At 38.6% G+C, this 19,129-nt stretch overlaps 1 protein-coding gene across 6 annotated transcripts in view; it reads right to left on the bottom strand.

Moving 5' to 3' along the window:
* LOC134531984 (regulating synaptic membrane exocytosis protein 2) overlaps positions 1-19,129 on the bottom strand; it is a 312,665-nt gene that overhangs the window by 267,367 nt on the left and 26,169 nt on the right. For all 6 annotated transcript variants that reach the window (XR_010075102.1, XR_010075103.1, XR_010075105.1 and 3 more), the window contains exon 2: positions 10,387-10,591. Coding sequence is in view for 1 of the 6 variants with exons in the window: in XM_063368090.1 (XP_063224160.1) it covers positions 10,387-10,591 (205 nt within the window). In the remaining 5 variants the exon portion in view is untranslated. The remainder of the gene's footprint in view (positions 1-10,386; positions 10,592-19,129) is intronic.

The raw sequence follows: 19,129 nt of genomic DNA, 5'->3' as shown, positions 1-19,129 counted from the left end.
CAGTCCTGCAATGACATTTTTCGGCGTTAATGTATTTTCTCGCACGGTGGTTGGCCGGTTCTTGCACGCTCGGCTCAGGCGGAACGTGACAATTTTTCGTGCGTGCTGCAGGCGTTCATCGATTAATAAGACGTTATCACGTAAAAAAAACATTAAGAGTCAAAATACGCCAAATTAAGGGAATTTTGAGTTATATCTGGTAAAAACCAAAACACTCTCAAGGATTCAGTCATCCGTGAAGGTGGCTGGCTTTGGCTCTACATCGTTAATCCTGCACTCGGACATATTAAATTATAGTCATTGCGTATAATGATAACTATTTTTGCGAAATACGTTACTTTACGGTCGAAATTATTGCCATGAACTGGATTCGCCTTGTGCGATAATTTAGATTCGCCCGCTCTGCAACACAGATTCTGTCCTCCCTCCTTCCCTTACACGTGGAGGGGTACATGTCGTCTGGCGAGCCATTCACCCATCCCCAGTTCATTCAACGCGATACCGCAAACGCCGCCTCCCTTCCCCGCCTCTATCAAAGGGCCGCGATCCGTTACTCACACGAAGGCATCAGCGATAATGCCCGAGTAAATCGTTCCGGTATTCCATGCTTAGTGCTTAACTGATGTCACACTATGCGGCTGAACCGGAGTGGTTGCCAAATTCTATCCGGTGGTTAATTCTAGAGAATTTTTTTAATGTTAGATTTTGACAAATTTACTAAGTGCATACTTAAAATAAAAGAAAGATGGTGAAGAATAATCAGTCAAAAATAAACGCTGTGGAAATTCTAGCTGCAGTGGCATAAAACGCGTAGTGGATTGTAACGTTTTTATTTTTCGTAAATGAAACAGAAATATTCATGTAAAATTACAGATGTTTGTAAATTTGTACATTTACGTTAATAAAACTGTATCACAACAAAATAGTGTTCACATTAATTCTGGGTTCGGATTCTTACCCGGGCATTTATGCTTTGTGTTGTCCCAATACCTCCAATAGTTAAAGTTATTTGTAAATAAAAAGGCTAAACATAAAATACACACACCTTAGTGCTATTGGCTTACAGTTTGTGCGGAGTACTCTAGGCCAATAAAGAAACGCTCAAAAGGATGAAGTGTCAAATCACAGACTAACAGTTTGTAAGATGTCACGCAATTAATCAACCAATGAAGATGTGACATTGCCCAAATTTATAGAAGACAATGGTGTTTATTTGACAAAGCGAATTTCCCTAGCTATAGGTCATCTAGCTTGAGGGCTATCATTGGTCAAGGTTGCACAGGATGACCAAAAATAAGCGTTGCTTAGGATTACTTAATTCTAACCTTCAGTCAAAAAAACTTTGTGAAATTCCCAATAATCTCTTATCACAACCAAAAATTTCCAGTTCTGTTTAGACACGTTTATTAGATACAGTTCGACTAAATACCAGGAACTGTTTAAAACAAAAATTGGTTTCAACAAAAGAACATGTAGAGGTATTAAAATAAATGTAACATTCTAACAATCTTCTATTTGTGTTAACTGCAAAAAAAAATTCTTAATGATAGCTAAAATAATATATTTCATCAATAACCACGTTAGAGCATTACTTTTCCATCAGTAACCAATGTGTCATTTTTACCATTGAAGAAAGGTCTTGAAAGTTTTATGTTGACAATATTTTTATGAAGTTAATACAAATATTAAGATAGTGAAGCCAAATAAAACCGTGACGTTAACAGGAAACGATCAGTAGATGACCCACGAAAATTGCGCGGTTCCATCCGTTACAGGGTAGACTCAACTGTTCTATTTGTAATCAAGCCTTTTTAGAGTGCTCCTTTGCCAAAACCAAGGTCACATCATGTAGTGGGCTACACATAATTGGGCACTTTTACAAAAGATTCCTTTGAAAACCAGTTGCCAAGAAATAGTTTATAAACTACCAGAAAAATATTGTAAATTTCTACAACACATTTCTATGGTTTTTTTTGCATAAATATACGAAATACTTTTTTCACGATGATACTGAGTATTTCTAACGAAACATGAGCGTGATTTTATATTTTAATCGGTGTTTCATTCAAACATAATTTTTAAACCATGAATATTCAATATTTGAATTTTATTTTTTATTATATTTTATCTTTAAACGAACAATTCTTGTATATATATAATCTGAATCTCGGAAACGGCTGCAACAATTTTCATGAAATTTAGTATGCAGGGGTTTTCGGGGGCGATAAATCGATCTAGCTAGGATTCATTTTTAGAAAATGTCGTTTTATCCGTGTTTTCAATAATCAACTTCATCGATAATCAACTTAAACATAAATGACTCTTCCTGCCATCTATTGGCGAGTAATAATACAATTTTTTTTAATTGGGAGCATCTAACTGCTTTAACGACACAACAACACTAAAGCTACTCCAGTAAATAGCGTTGTTAAGCAACACTAAGCCAATGAGTGTTTGGTTTGAGGTTAGACCAAGAAAATCAAATGTTTACTTATATTATTTGTGTGTTTTTAACTCATGTGTTCACTTAAATATTCCTAAACTATCTTTGAAAACAAAACACTTATAAACAATCTAACTTCACGAAGCCGCAACTCGTCTCAAGAACACCTTGAAGAACATCGTCATCAAACTGGTCAGGTTTATCAAACTTCACACAGTGAAGACTCAATTAAAAAGAGACGTACATACTAATTAATTTGAAAATTTTGGTTGCTCCATTAAAATTCGTCCATGCAAACAACAGTCAACAAAAAAATTTCTATTTATACGATTAGAAACACGTTCCTCAGGGTAATGCAATGCACCACAATGGATACACAAAATTTCAAATGGTCCTAAGGCGTGATATTGCACAGCTGCAGTAACGGCACATTTATAAGTTGGTAAATAATTATTAAGTTCTAAAGCCCTACGACGTCTTCCTTCTCGACGGCTTTGTTCTTCTAATCGGTATTCTCGTTGTTCGTCATTTTCAGTAGCTACACGTTGTGCCACACGCTACCGCAAATCTCGCAGAAGTCGCTCTCGTTGCTCGTCATTTTCAGTGGTCACACGTTGTGACGCAATTTTAAAATTAAAACTGTGATGACAAAAATACATATATACTTACGTAGTTGATTGATAAGCTGTAAAAAATTAAGTATTTGTTTCTAATAAAATATTACACTAATTGCACTCGTGATTTTTTTATTTAAATAACCAGTTCATATATTTTATTATTATGTCGGTAAGATCGAAATATATTATTCACATTTCATAATTTCATCGGTATGTAATTCGTATTTAAATATAATTTCTAAAAAACACAATTTACCAAAAAAAAATACGAGCAAAGCTCGGTCATCCAGGTACTGCTTATTAATATGAGCAGTTAATACTGGAAAGCTGTTCAGGGAACGATTTACAAATAACTTTAACAATCGGAGGTACTGGGACAACACAGAGCATAAATGCTCGCGTAAGAATACAAATCTAGTATTACTGCGAACACTATTTTGTAGTCATAGAGTTGTTTTCACGTAAATATACAAAGTTACAAATATCTGTAACTTTACATTAATATTTCTGTTGCATTTACAAAAATATATATATATATATTAATATTGCTGTGATCCGAATCTCACTGATCCAATCACATTGGTCAAATTTAAATTGCCGTTTCCTTTGGTAGCATGAAAAATAAGAATGCTTGTGATATTTTCTGTTTCCAGTTACCGTCTCAAAAATGTGCCCTTAAAATATAAATCTTCTTAAGCTTTATTTGTGTGTCTGTGACTTCTGAGAAACATAAGTTTTATCGCAATGAACCAAACGGTCGTAAAAACGAATTCATTTTTTTTGCTGCGTGATTAGGATTCTTTTACCAGCATTCACTTTTACCTTACCGAATAATTAAATTTGTTGAACTCCAACAACTTTCATAAGTTAAATGAATTTTCAAAAACTTAGATGGCGTACTCTTTTTCAATGCATGACAACCGACAAACAAAAAAAAAACATTTAAAAACGCATTATTATTTTTGAAGTGACAACGTCTAATAAAGCGATGAACGCCGGCTGCACGCACGAAAAAATGTCCCGTTACGCACATTGTCCCGTTGCGCTGTGTCCCGTTACGCTCATTGTACGCTTGCGCCGCATCTATCTCTCTTCACTCGATTGGAACAACCATCGATTTGACTTTTTCGAGGCACATTAAACTTGAAACACTCCCGTTCGTTTCCTACTTTTCCTATCATCGTCCTATCCTTAAAAGAAAAACACAGATTGGAAGAAGTTAAATAGCAAACATGTATAAAAGTTATAGTTAAAATAATCTGTTCGTTAAAGTAATAAACATATTTGAATTAATGAGTTCAACCAAAAGTAAATTTATCAATTAAATTGTAGATTTCATTTCACTCCTTCTTTGTATCCATACAAATTAGTGATAATTCAATAAAAATGATTCAATTTTATTCATAAAAGTATGCAATCATTTCATCAATGTTTTGTTATGACGTTGTCACGTTAAACTATCGTCCGTGAACCGACTTTACAGACAACCAATTTTTTTTTTTTTTTTGCGCTCTGCATCCATTGCGCTCTGGTGACTACTCAAGGAATTCAGTAGATTCGGACATGGCGATTGTAGACAGGGCGCGGCGATGTGGCGGTCAGTCCCAGTAGGTGAAGGACACGTACCGCCCGCAGGTTCGGACGGTTGCAGACGGGCCTTAACGGGCCTTAACGGGCCTGAGACGCACCCACCCTCTCCCCCCGCGTGCATTCTTCATCAGGAACGGACGGCGGATCTGTCCCTGGAGCCGGACAAGTCGTGAAGAATGGAGGACGGGCCTTCTCCGGAATCAGCGCGGCCACTGGCCAAGGAGGGAATTTGCGACATCCCAGCGGACATTCACAGAAGAAAAAAAAATATTGTGAGCGAGTCTTCACACTAGCTTCAAAAAACGGGCAAATTCGCGTGTTCCCGCGTTGAAAATACTCTTACAAGACAATTTGACACGATAATTATAACGTACTAAAATAATGCCGAATGTGATAAATAAACGAAAATATATTTTTTTTCAACTTAATTTCTGAACGCGAACCACACGTAGTTTCCGCGCCCGCCGCTAGAATACACTGCCGGAGCAGCTACTTCGACTATTTTTTTAAACATTTTATTAGCAGACCGAAATTTTACACTATAATATACATAAAACGGCTCTGATAAAAGCGAAAAAAGACTAAACTCCGTATTTGGACCAGAATTTCGACAAGGTATTTTATAAAAAATACTGCCAATCTTGTTAAATTTAATTCAACAGTTAATACTATAAAGTTTTCCTTTGGCTTTGTGAATTTTGGTTTGCGCCATCCAGCATGGATGGCAACACCGTATGTTACCCGATCCCGTTTCATTCTCGAAATTACTTCTACCAAATGCCGTTTGCCGATAGCTAAGAGGTCACAATACATCAAAAACTGGTGTGTGAGTGATCTCCAGGCGCGTTAGAAGTAAAACTTCACAGAGTCGTTTTAGTACTACGTCAGCTCACTAACTAAACTGCATTCAGCGCTGTGGTTTGCCGTATGTGTTTTCGGAAAGAAACTTAATGGTAGAAATATGTAATACATAAATCCACGATTCGAGTGGCTTTGGTGTCAGTGCTAGTACTGTACAATCACAAGTTATGAGTAAGTTACGTGGTTTTTGTATTTAAATAAACATATAAATTCAGTGTCTAGTAGTGCTAAGAAACTACAAAATAACGGGTGAAATGTAGAATAATTTATGAATCCACAACCACACGACCGTGTTTCCATATAGAAGTGCAAGTGGAACAAAAAATTGTGTCAAACAGTAATATATTCCTGATCTTTACAACAACAAATAAATACTATTGGAAGTTCACAATTGTAACAAACACAGTGACCAAAAACTTACAAAGATTCTTCGAGTTCCCTGACTCTCTACTTTATTCGCTGTTCCACTTCCCCGAAATCGAGCAATTGCCATCACCACAACGTTTATTTGCCTTCAACTTTCGTTGCCTGCTCACTTTACTAGGTACGTTAACTTGTTCTGACGTCATCGCTCGACTTATCCTGCCGGCTGTAAAGAAATTGCACTTAAAAAATAGTTTGCAGTCATGACTGGTTAGGGAGGGGGGACCATAAAGCCCGGATTACAGTCATAAAAGGCGTGGGGAAAGAAGGAAACCTAAGCAGTAATGAAGATACAGCTGCTGTGCCATGATGAAAACACACATATATTGCTGGCCATAAGTAGAGGAACGAATATTCCTCGGATCCACGAAGCTCAAATACAAGTTACTTCAGTCATTTTGACTCCACGCTATTATTTTTTTGTAAATGGAACAGAAATATTCATGTAAAAAGTTATTAGTAAATTTGTACATTTACATGAAAACAACTGTACCCTACAAAATAAAGTTTGCAGTAACACTGGGATCGGATTCTTACACGGGCATTAATGCTTTGTGTGTATGAATTGCGCACATCAATAAGTATTATAAAACAAATTAAAGTACCTAGAGTCAATGAAAGTTCGATTATCTTTTAAATTATTTAAAAAATTATTCTTGAATGAAACATAAATTAAATATAAAAATCATTCGTCGATTTTCGTAAGAAATACTCACTATTATCCCGAAAAAAACTATTTCACGTATGCAAAAATAACCATAACCATGTGTTGTACAAAGTTAAATGTCTTTCTTGTCGTATTAGAAACTATTCCTTACCAACTGGTTTCCAAAGGAATCTTTTGCAAAAGTACAGATTATTTTCCCCCGTGTAGTTTTCACTGGTCATGTTTGCACAAAGCAAGTCAAAGCAAAGCTCGGCCCAAATGTTATTGACTTCTGCCATGTTGTCATTTATTTAAATGGAGGATCGAACAAAACGGTACAAGAAGTACAAAGAGAAGAAATTTATTAAAAACTATCTGCATCAAAACATATTAATATTATCTCATTGTCGTTTACTCTGTGATTTCCCATTATTTCATATTAACGTACTTTCTGTTAGAAAATTATAAAAACAAAACCAAATATAATGTTCAAAACTTTTTTCTCTCTGTAACAAAATGACAACACAAAAAACGCTCATGCTATTGACTTGAAATTTAAACAATTTTTAGAAAGAAGCCTCAGATTAATTTAGTTTTTATTTTTATTTTATCGTGTCATCGCAAACATTTCCGATGGAAAGATGATAACCATACCCACAAAATTTACTTCCGTAAATCATTATAACGCGGAGTTATAAATTTGCTTCGTTCTATTCTTTATGTGTAACATGTGTGGGTTATAATATACGTATTATTTTAAATTATATCTTTAATATATTTTCTACTTCTACTATTACTGTATGTACGGACTGACGAATAGTTTATATATCAAGGATTCAAAACATACTAACAAAATACGCATTTTAGTATAAAAGAGATAAAAATGTTGTTTACTTTATGTTTTTTTCAATAATAGTTAATAAAAAACAAACACAGATGGTTTACAAGATAGGCAAGCTTATAGATCTGATTATAGTGGTTTCAGCTATGAGTAGCTACGAGTATACGTAGCATGTTCTCGAGTAAGTAATTTTACTCAATATTTTGTGCTTTCTCCTGAACGTGAAATCAAAAATTTTTGTTAATCAAATAGCTTTAATGTATCTTTAAATTTAGTATCAGATGAAGCGCTAATAAACTGAGTTCGTTATTTTCTTCACGCAAACGAATTCTAGGCACATCTAATACACAATAAGTAACAAAATATAGACATACTATTACTAAAATATTTTTAATATAATATAAAAAACTATTTCAAAATCAAATAATAATAGTACTAATATTGTAATATGTTTATAAATAAAATAAAAATAAATACTTAAAACCATTCTTTGTGAGAATTCATTCTTTTAGTAAAATTCAGACTTACAATATAAACAAATTACTTTTAATAATAGAAGCAAAAGCTAATATAATATTTAAAATATTTAAGATCCATAAGTTATTCAATTTGTGAATAATAAATACTAATGATAAACTTTTTAACCTTTGTAAAGCATACAATAGTACAAAATAAACTTTTCAAAAATCTGTAGCATGGACCAAAACAAATGAGCGAAATTTTTTTTAAAATAACTTTTCTTTAAACAAAACTATTGCATATCAAGAACATTAGACCTATAAACGATATTATTCTTGTTCGAATTGAAATTCAAAATATGGAAAAGAAGATAAATTAACCTGACATTAAACTTTGAAACACTGTATTAATGTTTTGATAAATATATTCTACTATTGGCTATGTTCCGTTAGATGTTATTTTCCGCACTTTCCTGGTCCAGTGAGAACTGCACTACTTTAAGTTCATGATAGCCTGAAATTAGCTACGTCACGTTTAATGGCATACTACCAGCCATAACTAATGCTTAATGACCTGCAGAATAAATTTCCAATTCCAGTACATACTCAGGATTTTTTTAGGGTTCCTCACAGGATCCAGAGGCCTCCAGATAAATTTTTAGCTGATGGTAGAAACAGCTAAATATATAAGTATTTGGATTTCAACCTGTCGGGAAATGAACCTGCATTTTTTTTGTCTTAACCCATGAGTAGAGACATGCAAAATTCGCGGATTCATTCGGTGATAGGCTAGAATTCAAACACATACTGTACACCTCTTAGATAATTTTGCTATTGGCCTACTGTTCATCTGAACTAATCTCAACCAGTTATAAACCCTCAACCAAAGAAGGATCGAATCACAGACAAACCACCTGAGACGACTTACAAGTCGGCAGCCAATGAACTTGCGTTATTTGCCCGAGTGTACAGGGGTATGTGCAGTCTATCCTGAAGGCCATCGAAACCGCGAATTTTGCAGGTCTCTATCCATGAGTAATTGTACGGAAATCTCATTGTTTCATTTCATCACAAGCTAGAATGCAAACCTGCATTTTCTTGCCCTGTGTTCATGATTGGATCGCAGTTATTTTGACACGTTTCTTTACGACCGTGATCCATCGATTCACCGCCAGAAGAAAATTAAGAGACTTAGGTAATGCCAACTAACAAGAACAAAAAAATTCTCGCTAAGATATCAGCCAATGTTAAAGGAAACGTCTGTAGAGCAAACGCAAGAGTTTGACTTTTAGCCTGGCGACAAATAAATTCGCAAAATTTCTGCGTCTCTAACCACGAGAGTAATAAAAATTCACTGGGTTGAAAAATAATCTTGTCACGAATCGTTGACGCGATACACAGGTGTGTCTAACCAAATCATCATCTGTGATGACTAGGGACAGGAAATATTCGCGGGTTCAGTGACCCACATGATAGACTTCAATATCCTCTGCACACTCGGATTAATGCCACATGTTTAGTGGCTGGCGACTGGTGAGACGTCTCAACTGGATCACGGCTGATTCGGTGCTTACTTAGCTGAGCGTTTCTCATTGGACCAGAGTCCTTCAAGTCCATAGTAGAAGCGACACAACATGTATGAGTAAGAAAAAAGTACATGTTGTGGAAAATCATCTTGACACGAATCGTTTCCGAGAAAATGCAGGTGTCGACACTCATCAGTAGAGAACGCGGGTTCAATTACCTTAAAGCTGCTCTAAATAGTAGTCTCTTAATCACTGGGGACCGGAAAAATTCACGGATTCATTTCGCGATGTGCTAAACTCAAAATACATATACTTTTTTGTTGCTTCCACTATTAGCTCACTGCTAATGTGGAAAACTCTGGAACGATAAGTTTTTCGCCAAGGAATCATTTAAACACAAGTTCCGCAGTTGAGATGTCAGCAGCCAACGAACAGGTGGCATTTACCCGAACATGGCGAGGATCTTGGGAGTCTAAACTGGAGGTCATTGAATCCGTAATTTTTTTCCAGCAGTCACCGTTAATCACTAGTTCATTGGCTACTGATCTTTGTAAAAACCACCTGCTGAACCTGTTTTGCCCATCCCGTGTAATTTTGCAGGGTAACACCCAGGTAATCTGCCTACTTTTATCTTCTGTCCCTTACAGCTATACCTACTCTTCGTTTGTTACCTTCTTCTTCCTCGTGAATCCAACCAACCACCTTTGTCTTTCCAACATCTGGCAACATCTCATTCTCCTCTGATACTGTTCAGAAGATTCTCCGTTCAGATGCTGTTGGTTTGTTATTGGTGTAGACTACATGGGTCATGTCAGAAGAACTGTGTCTCAAAAACAAGTGTTCGAGGTTTATCCAGACTGAAATGTCCGGGTATCTACTCATGAGACGTCACACGACTCGGTGGGAGGGAGGGGGGAGGGTGGAGGGTGGAGGGGGGAAGGGGGTGGGTAGAGGGGGAGTGGGAGGGAGTAAGGCCCTCACCTTGTTGGAGCGCAGCGTGACCTTGCCGCCGCAGCGCGCGCAGCACCGGATGTGGCAGTAGTTGCAGATGTGGCCCACGCCGTCGGCGAACTTGGTCTTGAGGCAGATGTGGCAGGTGGCGTCCAGCTCCACGCCCGCCTTCTTCTGCTGCTCGCTGCGCTGCCTGATGGTGTCCTCCAGGATCTGCACCTCGTCCTGCTTCCGCCTGCAACAGCGGCGCGCTCCGCCTCAGCCGTCGATCGCGACCAAGCTACTCTCGGTATCACCCCAGCGAGCAAACATGTACTCTCGGTATCACCCCAGCGAGCAAACATGTACTCTCGGTATCACCCCAGCGAGCAAACATGTACTCTCGGTATCACCCCAGCGAGCAAACATGTACTCTCGGTATCACCCCAGCGAGCAAACATGTACTCTCGGTATCACCCCAGCGAGCAAACACGTACTCTCGGTATCACCCCAGCGAGAAAACATGTACTCTCGGTATCACCCCAGCGAGCATACATGTACTCTCGGTATCACCCCAGCGAGCATACATGTACTCTCGGTATCACCCCAACGAGCATACATGTACTCTCGGTATCACCCCAGCGAGCAAACATGTACTCTCGGTATCACCCCAGCGAGCAAAACATGTACTCTCGGTATCACCCCAGCGAGCAAACATGTACTCTCGGTTTCACCCCAGCGAGCATACATGTACTCTCGGTATCACCCCGGCGAGAAAACATGTACTCTCGGTATCACCCCAGCGAGCAAACATGTACTCTCGGTATCACCCCAGCGAGCATACATGTACTCTCGGTATCACCCCAACGAGCATACATGTACTCTCGGTATCACCCCAGCGAGCAAACATGTACTCTCGGTATCACCCCAGCGAGCAAACATGTACTCTCGGTATCACCCCAGCGAGCAAACATGTACTCTCGGTATCACCCCAGCGAGCAAACATGTACTCTCGGTATCACCCCAGCGAGCAAACATGTACTCTTGGTATCACCCCGGCGAGCAAACATGTACCTACTCTCGGTATCACCCCAGCGAGCAAACGTGTACTCACGATATCACCCCAGCGAGCAAACATGTACTCTCGGTATCACCCCAGCGAGCAAACATTTACTCTCGGTATCACCCCAGCGAGCAAACGTGTACTCTCGGTATCACCCCAGCGAGCATACATGTACTCTCGGTATCACCCCAGCGAGCAAACATGTACTCTCGGTATCATCCTAGCGGGCAACATGTACTCTCGGTATCATCCTAGCGGGCAACATATACGCTCGGTATCATCCTAGCGGGCAACATGTACTCTCTGTATCATCCAAGCGGGCAACATGTACTCATGATTTCAACCCACCGGGCAAACATGTACTCTCGGTATCATCCTAGCGGACAACATGTACTCTCGGTATCATCCTAGCGGGCAACGTGTACTCTCGGTATTATCCTAGCGGGCAACATGTACTCTCTGTATCATCCTAGCGGGCAACATGTACTCACGATTTCAACCCACCGGCCAAACATGTACTCTCGGTATCATCCTAGCGGACAACATGTACTCTCGGTATCATCCTAGCGGGCAACATGTACTCACGATTTCAACCCACCGGGCAAACATGTACTCTCGGTATCATCCTAGCGGACAACATGTACTCTCGGTATCATCCTAGCGGGCAACGTGTACTCTCGGTATTATCCTAGCGGACAACATGTACTCTCGGTATCATCCTAGCGGGCAACATGTACTCACGATTTCAACCCACCGGGCAAACATGTACTCTCGGTATCATCCTAGCGGACAACATGTACTCTCGGTATCATCCTAGCGGGCAACGTGTACTCTCGGTATCATCCTAGCGGACAACATGTACTCTCGGTATCATCCTAGCGGGCAACGTGTACTCTCGGTATTATCCTAGCGGGCAACATGTACTCTCGGTATCAACCTAGCGGGCAACATGTACTCACGATTTCAACCCACCGGGCAAACATGTACTCTCGGTATCATCCTAGCGGGCAACATGTACTCTCGGTATCATCCCAGTGAGCAAACATGTTCTCACAACTTCAACCCAGCGAGCAACATGTACTCCCGTTATCATCCCAGCGGACAGAATGTTTTCGCTATAAAAACTCAGCGAGCAATATCTAATCAAAATTCCAACAGGTTAAAAATATCTACATTCAATTCAAGCAAGGTGGCAATACTTATAATTTATTGGAACCTAGAGAGCAATATGTGTTCACGATTTTATCCCATATAGAAAAACACATACTGCAACCCAAAGAGAAACGTATCTTTTTCTTATTTAAACTCGTTAATCAACACGTACAAACAATTAAATCCTAGCGAGGAACATGTACTCATGATATCCACCCATCGAGAAACATACATTTTTTTTAACCTAGCGAGTCACAGGCCTCTCGATATCTACCAAGTATCAATGTGAACTCACATTCCAAACAAAGGAAGCAACAGACATATATATTTCAACAAAGTGAGAGACATGTTTTTTACGATTTGAACACAGCGAGCAAAAAATATTCTCGATTTTAACCCAGTGAGCAGTATGTTATCTCAAGTTCAACCCAGCGAGCAACAAATATTCTCGATTTTAACTCAGCGAGCAACATTTGTTCTCTATTTCAACCCAGTGAGCAGCATGTAATTCCGATTTGTAGTCATCGAGCAACGAGTACTCTCGATTTCAGCACAGCAGACGTTTGGTTGGCTAAGTACCTATCAATCTAAGCAAATCTGGATAAAAACAGTCCGCTGATACCTTGTTGCAAATTTAGCTTATACTATCGGAAATAAAAAACTGTTAATTATATTTATCATGACCTAATATTTAACTCAATATTTTAAACGAGACATTTATTTTCACATAGAGCCCGCATCAACCATTCTTCAAATCAATCATTGGAAATATGAATTTATGCATGCTGGTGATCTTGTCACTATAATTTCGGCGGACCTATTGCCTTAATCCTCTGTTCCCCTCTTTAAAATGTTTATTTTGTAATTATGTCAAATAATATTTGGCCTCCTCGGTGATACCCCTTACAATTAGGCTACGTGATACTGTATCTAGTGCTTCGGGAAGCCTATAGAGCAGGCGATAATACTTCTTGTATCTGAAATGTATGTACAAGTGCGCATCGCTCTCTAACACATGCAATCAAACACTTGAGAATGTTTGCAGCTTTCGCCGCGGACCCGGATATTATTATTTGGCACTCTACAGATGGTTCTGAGTCCGTAATGAATATTTAGAGTTCGATTAAATTGAAGAAGAAAAATCCGGAATGTGTCTACAGACTGTAAGAAATTTATGTTTGTTGTTTCTTGCGGACTAAATCCATCAATTTCTTCCATTGCCTCACGGGTCTCTTTATTGATAATTTGGTGGCTGACAAAAAAAAAAGACCAAACCGTGACAAACATGGTCCATCGCTCACAACCACTGGCTCAACTGACTCCACATCAACATCAGAATCATCAGAGAGCACATCCACGTCCATTACCAGACAATATTCTGCATTCCCCGTCTTATTCTCGCGACGTGGATGGCTGAGGCACACTCGAGCACAAATTTCGCGCCTCGTTCGGGGGCTCGTTTTGTCCCACTGGCTCATTTCTCTCGGATACCTTTTGCCTCATTCGATACCTACGACACTTCTCTGCATTTTTAATTGCTTTTTCTTGGGCGATTTCGCTTGTTTTCTTTCTTTACTCCAACATAACCCGTTGTGGCTTAGGCATTTTGTGATTAATGGCTCCAATAATAAAGTTACCAACTTTATACTCATTCCACCCAACTATAACCACTCAGTTCTCACTCAACAACAACTTAAAGCTTAAATCACGCAAATCGGTCCATTACTTCCAGAGTCACCGCTCTCACTGACTTCAGTCCGACACTCCCCACCAACGCTTATTACGTCATCACTGCAAATGTTAACTGGGTGAGTCATACGTAAAGACCACGAGCAAAGTCTGCTCTACTAACATATATTCACACACAACTCTGCAGCTCTCATAGTTTACGAGTTTTAAGCGGTGTCGAATCCTCAGCCTAAGTGACACCCAAGATCAAAGACATTCATATTCGAGTCAGAAATTCATGTCAAAAGGAGTAAATAATATCTCTCTTTCGGTAGCCACGAGATAAATCAACGTGAATGACTTAGATGAATACACTCATCTAGCGTAGTTCAGTGAACTGTCTCGGTTACTTAGAGAATATGCATAGGCTCCTAAAAAATTGCATAGTATCGACCATGCATGGTTCCCACTCCTTTTAGCTAAAAAAATTCAAGCACTTATCGAGCACATTCAAGGACTTTTTCAAAAATTTCAAGGACCCAAATATTATGAAAATTTTAGTACGTATATTTTGAACACGTGCAGAATTTTTTTTTCTCTGTCTATTACTTACAAACAGAAAGATAAAAGCTTATCTGAGGAACAGAAACATTTCAAACTGGCTGAGTTTAACATTATACCGAACTTTTATCAGAACAAAAACATTGATGACACCATAACTGCCGGTAAAAATAGTACATAGAAGATATCTTATCGTATGCCATCGAAAAACAGGGCATTAATCTATGTGAAAATATTCGAACGTACCATAAATATCGTAAAATTAAATTGCGGTGCCCCACTTTTAACTTGTCCCAAATAAATGCAACGTAATTATAACTCTTGTAAACAGCGTAAAATTTTTATCAAGCACTTTTAAGCACCTAAATGTTTTTTCAAGCACTTTTAAGGGCCCTTGATTACTTCAAACCATTTCAAGCACTTTTCAAGGACTTTCAAGGAGCGTGGGAACCCTGCCATGGCCTATGGAGGAGGAAAATGGTTGGGAGAAGGGTGGTTTGAGCGACTCGGGGGGGAGGGGGGAATCAACCACATGACTTTCGTGAAAAATCAAAAATATCCTTGCCAAACGATTTTCCTTAAATTTAGTTGCCCCTGAAACAAAACAAAAAAAAATAGCTTGAATGTCAACACACCCCAGGGTGTAAAACCTTTTTTGAGGATGATAATATTTTGTGTTCGCAAGGTACATGGAGGGATATTTTGGTTTTCGTCGCGCTTCGCCGGGTGATTTGCGCGGGCGTCATGGCGTCGGACCGGAAGGGGGGGGGGGGAGAAGGAGCGCTGTCCACGTCAGTGCCGACAAGGGCTGTCCCTCCCCCCTTCCCCGTGCTTCAGGAGGCAGCCGGGCGTGTGATTGGCTGGAGAGGGCGGAAGACCGCCAGCGCAGGTAGCGAACGCAGTGACATTTTCGGGCAGTTTCTCCTGCTCGGCGGCCGAAGCTGCCGGCTGGAAGATTCGTGATGAAAAAAAAAAAAATTAAAGTTGAAAGGACCCTAATTTTATCCGGCGCACCAGCTCGCGCGAATGGAAGGTGAGCTTGACCTTCGATAATGTTGGCTGGAGATGATGGCATGACCCAGGACGTGCAAAATCTCGCACATTTTGCTGACATAATTACACCACGTGATATTTCTCTATAAAAATTGGTTGTCTGTAAAGTCGGTTTACGGACGATAGTTTAACGTGACAACGTCATAACAAAACATTGATGAAATGATTTCATACTTGTATGAATAAAATTGAATAATTTTTATTTTAATAATAAAAGAATAAATACTTGAAATTATACTAGTAATCAGATTCATTTTCTTACGTACATTTGACGTAGAAATTATTTCATACTACACATTTATAAACAAAGTTTTAAGTTTTCACTTCTGTCGGTGCAGCGCAAGCGTACAATGAGCGTAACAGGACACAGCGTAACGAAACAATGTGCGTAACTGGACATTTTTTCGTCCTTGAGACGGCGTTCATCGATTTATTAGACGTTGTCACGTCAATAACTTTTAAAAATGTGTGCGAGTATTTCAGTACTCGCCTCGGTAACGAGGAAGTTCGTGTGTTCTTATATTTGCAAATACATACACTTATTATACGAAACCTTGACACGAATATTTAACGTAGAATTCTTTAAAATAATGCCAAGCGCGATAAATATACGCAAATTGTGTTTCCAACTACATTCCTCGACGCGGATTCGTTGCCGGAGCAGCTACGTCAACTATCGAATAATTCGATTTGCAGAGCTAAATATTGTAAAATATAAAATAAAAACAGCTCCGATAAAAGCGAAAAAAAGACTTGAAAAGTTACTAAACCTTGGCTTTGAACTTGAATTTTTTACAAGTAATTTTATTAAAATACTCCCCAGCTTGTTAAAAATGATTAATTCTTTAATACTTAATTTTGTCTTCATGAACTCTGGTTCGCACCATTCGCCGCAGATGGCAGCACCGTGGTTACACATCACTTATTTAATTACCTCTTCAAACCAACTAGGCTCATAAACCGACGTTACTGCATACGAAGTACTAGAGACACGGAAGTTTCACGGATTAGTTTTTGACGTGGCAACGTCTAATAAATCGATGAACGCCGGCTGCACGCACGAAAGTGTCCCGTTACGATGTGTCTCGTTACGCTCATTGTACGTTTGCGCCGCATCTATCTCTCTTACACTCGATTGGAACAACCATCGATTTGACTTTTTCGAGGCACATTAAACTTGAAACATTCCAATTCGTTACCTACTTTTCCTATCATTGTCCTATCCTTAACAGAATAACACAGATTGGAAGCATTTAAATAGCAAACATGTATAAAAGTCATAGTTAAAATAATTTCTTCGTTAAAGTAATAAACATATTTGAATTAATGAGTGCAAATAAAAGTACATTTTATCAATTAAATTGTAGATTTAATTTTACTCTTTCTTTGGATCCATACAAAATAGTGATATTCAATAAAAAATGATTCATTTTTATTCATAAAAGTATGCAATCATTTAATCAATGTTTTGTTATGACGTTGTCACGTTAAACTATCGTCCGTAAACCGACTTTACAGACAACCAATTTTTTTTTTTTCGCAACCACGATGTAAACATGTACACTTTCTTATAGTTTGTTGACTGGGTCACAATTCTCTCGACACTCGTCTCTACTACTGTGGGCCAGTAAGTTACCAGCCAGCGATAGAGTGGCTGGATTACATTCATTCATTCAACAAAAAAAAAAAAGGGGGAGTATCTGCAGTAAGAAATCAGCCAGTAGGAAAACACACGTGGGTAGAGTACACATAACACAGTTTGTTTTAGCCTGACACCAAATGGATCCGCGAAATTTTCAACTCTCCACTAATTACCTCTAATTACCTCTTATGATTATCAATATTGCAGTCGCATAATGACACTTTTTTAAACTATAGTATACAAAATTTACAAAAAATAGCTATTTTAATATTATAACAAGAGTTATAAAATCATCCAGTTGTCGACCAAAAAAAAAAAAGGAACACTCACTTTTTAAAATAGTAAACACACATTCTTTGAATGCTTCTAGCAAAGAGGAAAATTGATTCTCGATGTTATTTTTGACATGCGCCATTTCTGGTTACACTGTATGTCATAAGAAACCTCAATAACGGACAAAAATATGAAAAGTACAAAAATAAAAACATCAAACACGCATAAAAAGCTAAAATCGGCCGTTGTCAAAAAATTAGAAACATAAGGAACACTTAAAATTCCGTGGAAGGAATTAGTCTAGTATTTATTACAGCACAGACGAGCAAGATGGACTGGAACGCCGAGACAGTGGTGACAGGGGCAGAAAAGAAAATTGGTTGTCTGTAAAGTCGGTTTACGGACGATAGTTTAACGTGACAACGTCATAACAAAACATTGATGAAATGATTGGTTACTTTTATGAATAAAAATGAATCATTTTTATTGAATTATCACTATTTTGTATGGATCCAAAGAAAGAGTAAAATTAAATCTACAATTTAATTGATAAATTTACTTTTATTTGCACTCATTAATTCAAATATGTTTATTACTTTAACGAAGATATTATTTTAACTATGACTTTTATACATGTTTGCTATTTAACTTCTTCCAATCTGTGTTATTCTGTTAAGGATACGTAGGACGATGATAGGAAAAGTAGGAAACGAATGGGAGTGTTTCAAGTTTAATGTGCCTCGAAAAAGTCAAATCGGTGGTTGATCCAATCGAGTGGAAGAGAGATAGATGCGGCGCAAGCGTACAGTGAGCGTAACGGGTCACAGCGTAACTGGACAATGTGCGTTACGGGACACTTTTTTGTGCGTGCAGCCGGCGTTCATCGATTTATTAGACGTTGTCACGTCAAAATTTGACCTTGGACATCACAGGGACAAATAGACGAACCCAACGATTATACTAGACAGATAATGTGGTCAACACGAGGACAGCACAGAGACGCACAAGCGAACCCAGCGATGTGACATAACATATATTCTGGACACCACTGATCTGATCAGTCTGATTGTGACTGAGAACGAGAACAGATCTCAGTTCCCGAATGGTCGCAACTGCTGTCCCAGGAAGTAGGCCTATATTGTGTTCGTCTGTGCTTTCGTCGTTGTGTGTCCAGAATGTGTGTTTTGTCACATCGCTGGGTTTTCCTGTGCGTCTCTGTGTTGTTGCGTTGTCCGCATAACCTGTGAACGTGTGACGTATAATCGATACACAGCCACCCGACACCCCATCTAGAACTGATCCAACTGCACGTCATTTGCGAATTCGTGCCGATATCCTCTGTTCCTTAGTTAATGAAGCTTTTAGAATTCTTGACTGGGTTT

Source organism: Bacillus rossius, chromosome 5 (genome assembly GCF_032445375.1).
Source record: "Bacillus rossius redtenbacheri isolate Brsri chromosome 5, Brsri_v3, whole genome shotgun sequence".
NCBI lineage: Eukaryota > Metazoa > Arthropoda > Insecta > Phasmatodea > Bacillidae > Bacillus > Bacillus rossius.
This window is presented reverse-complemented; position numbering and strand designations above follow the sequence as displayed.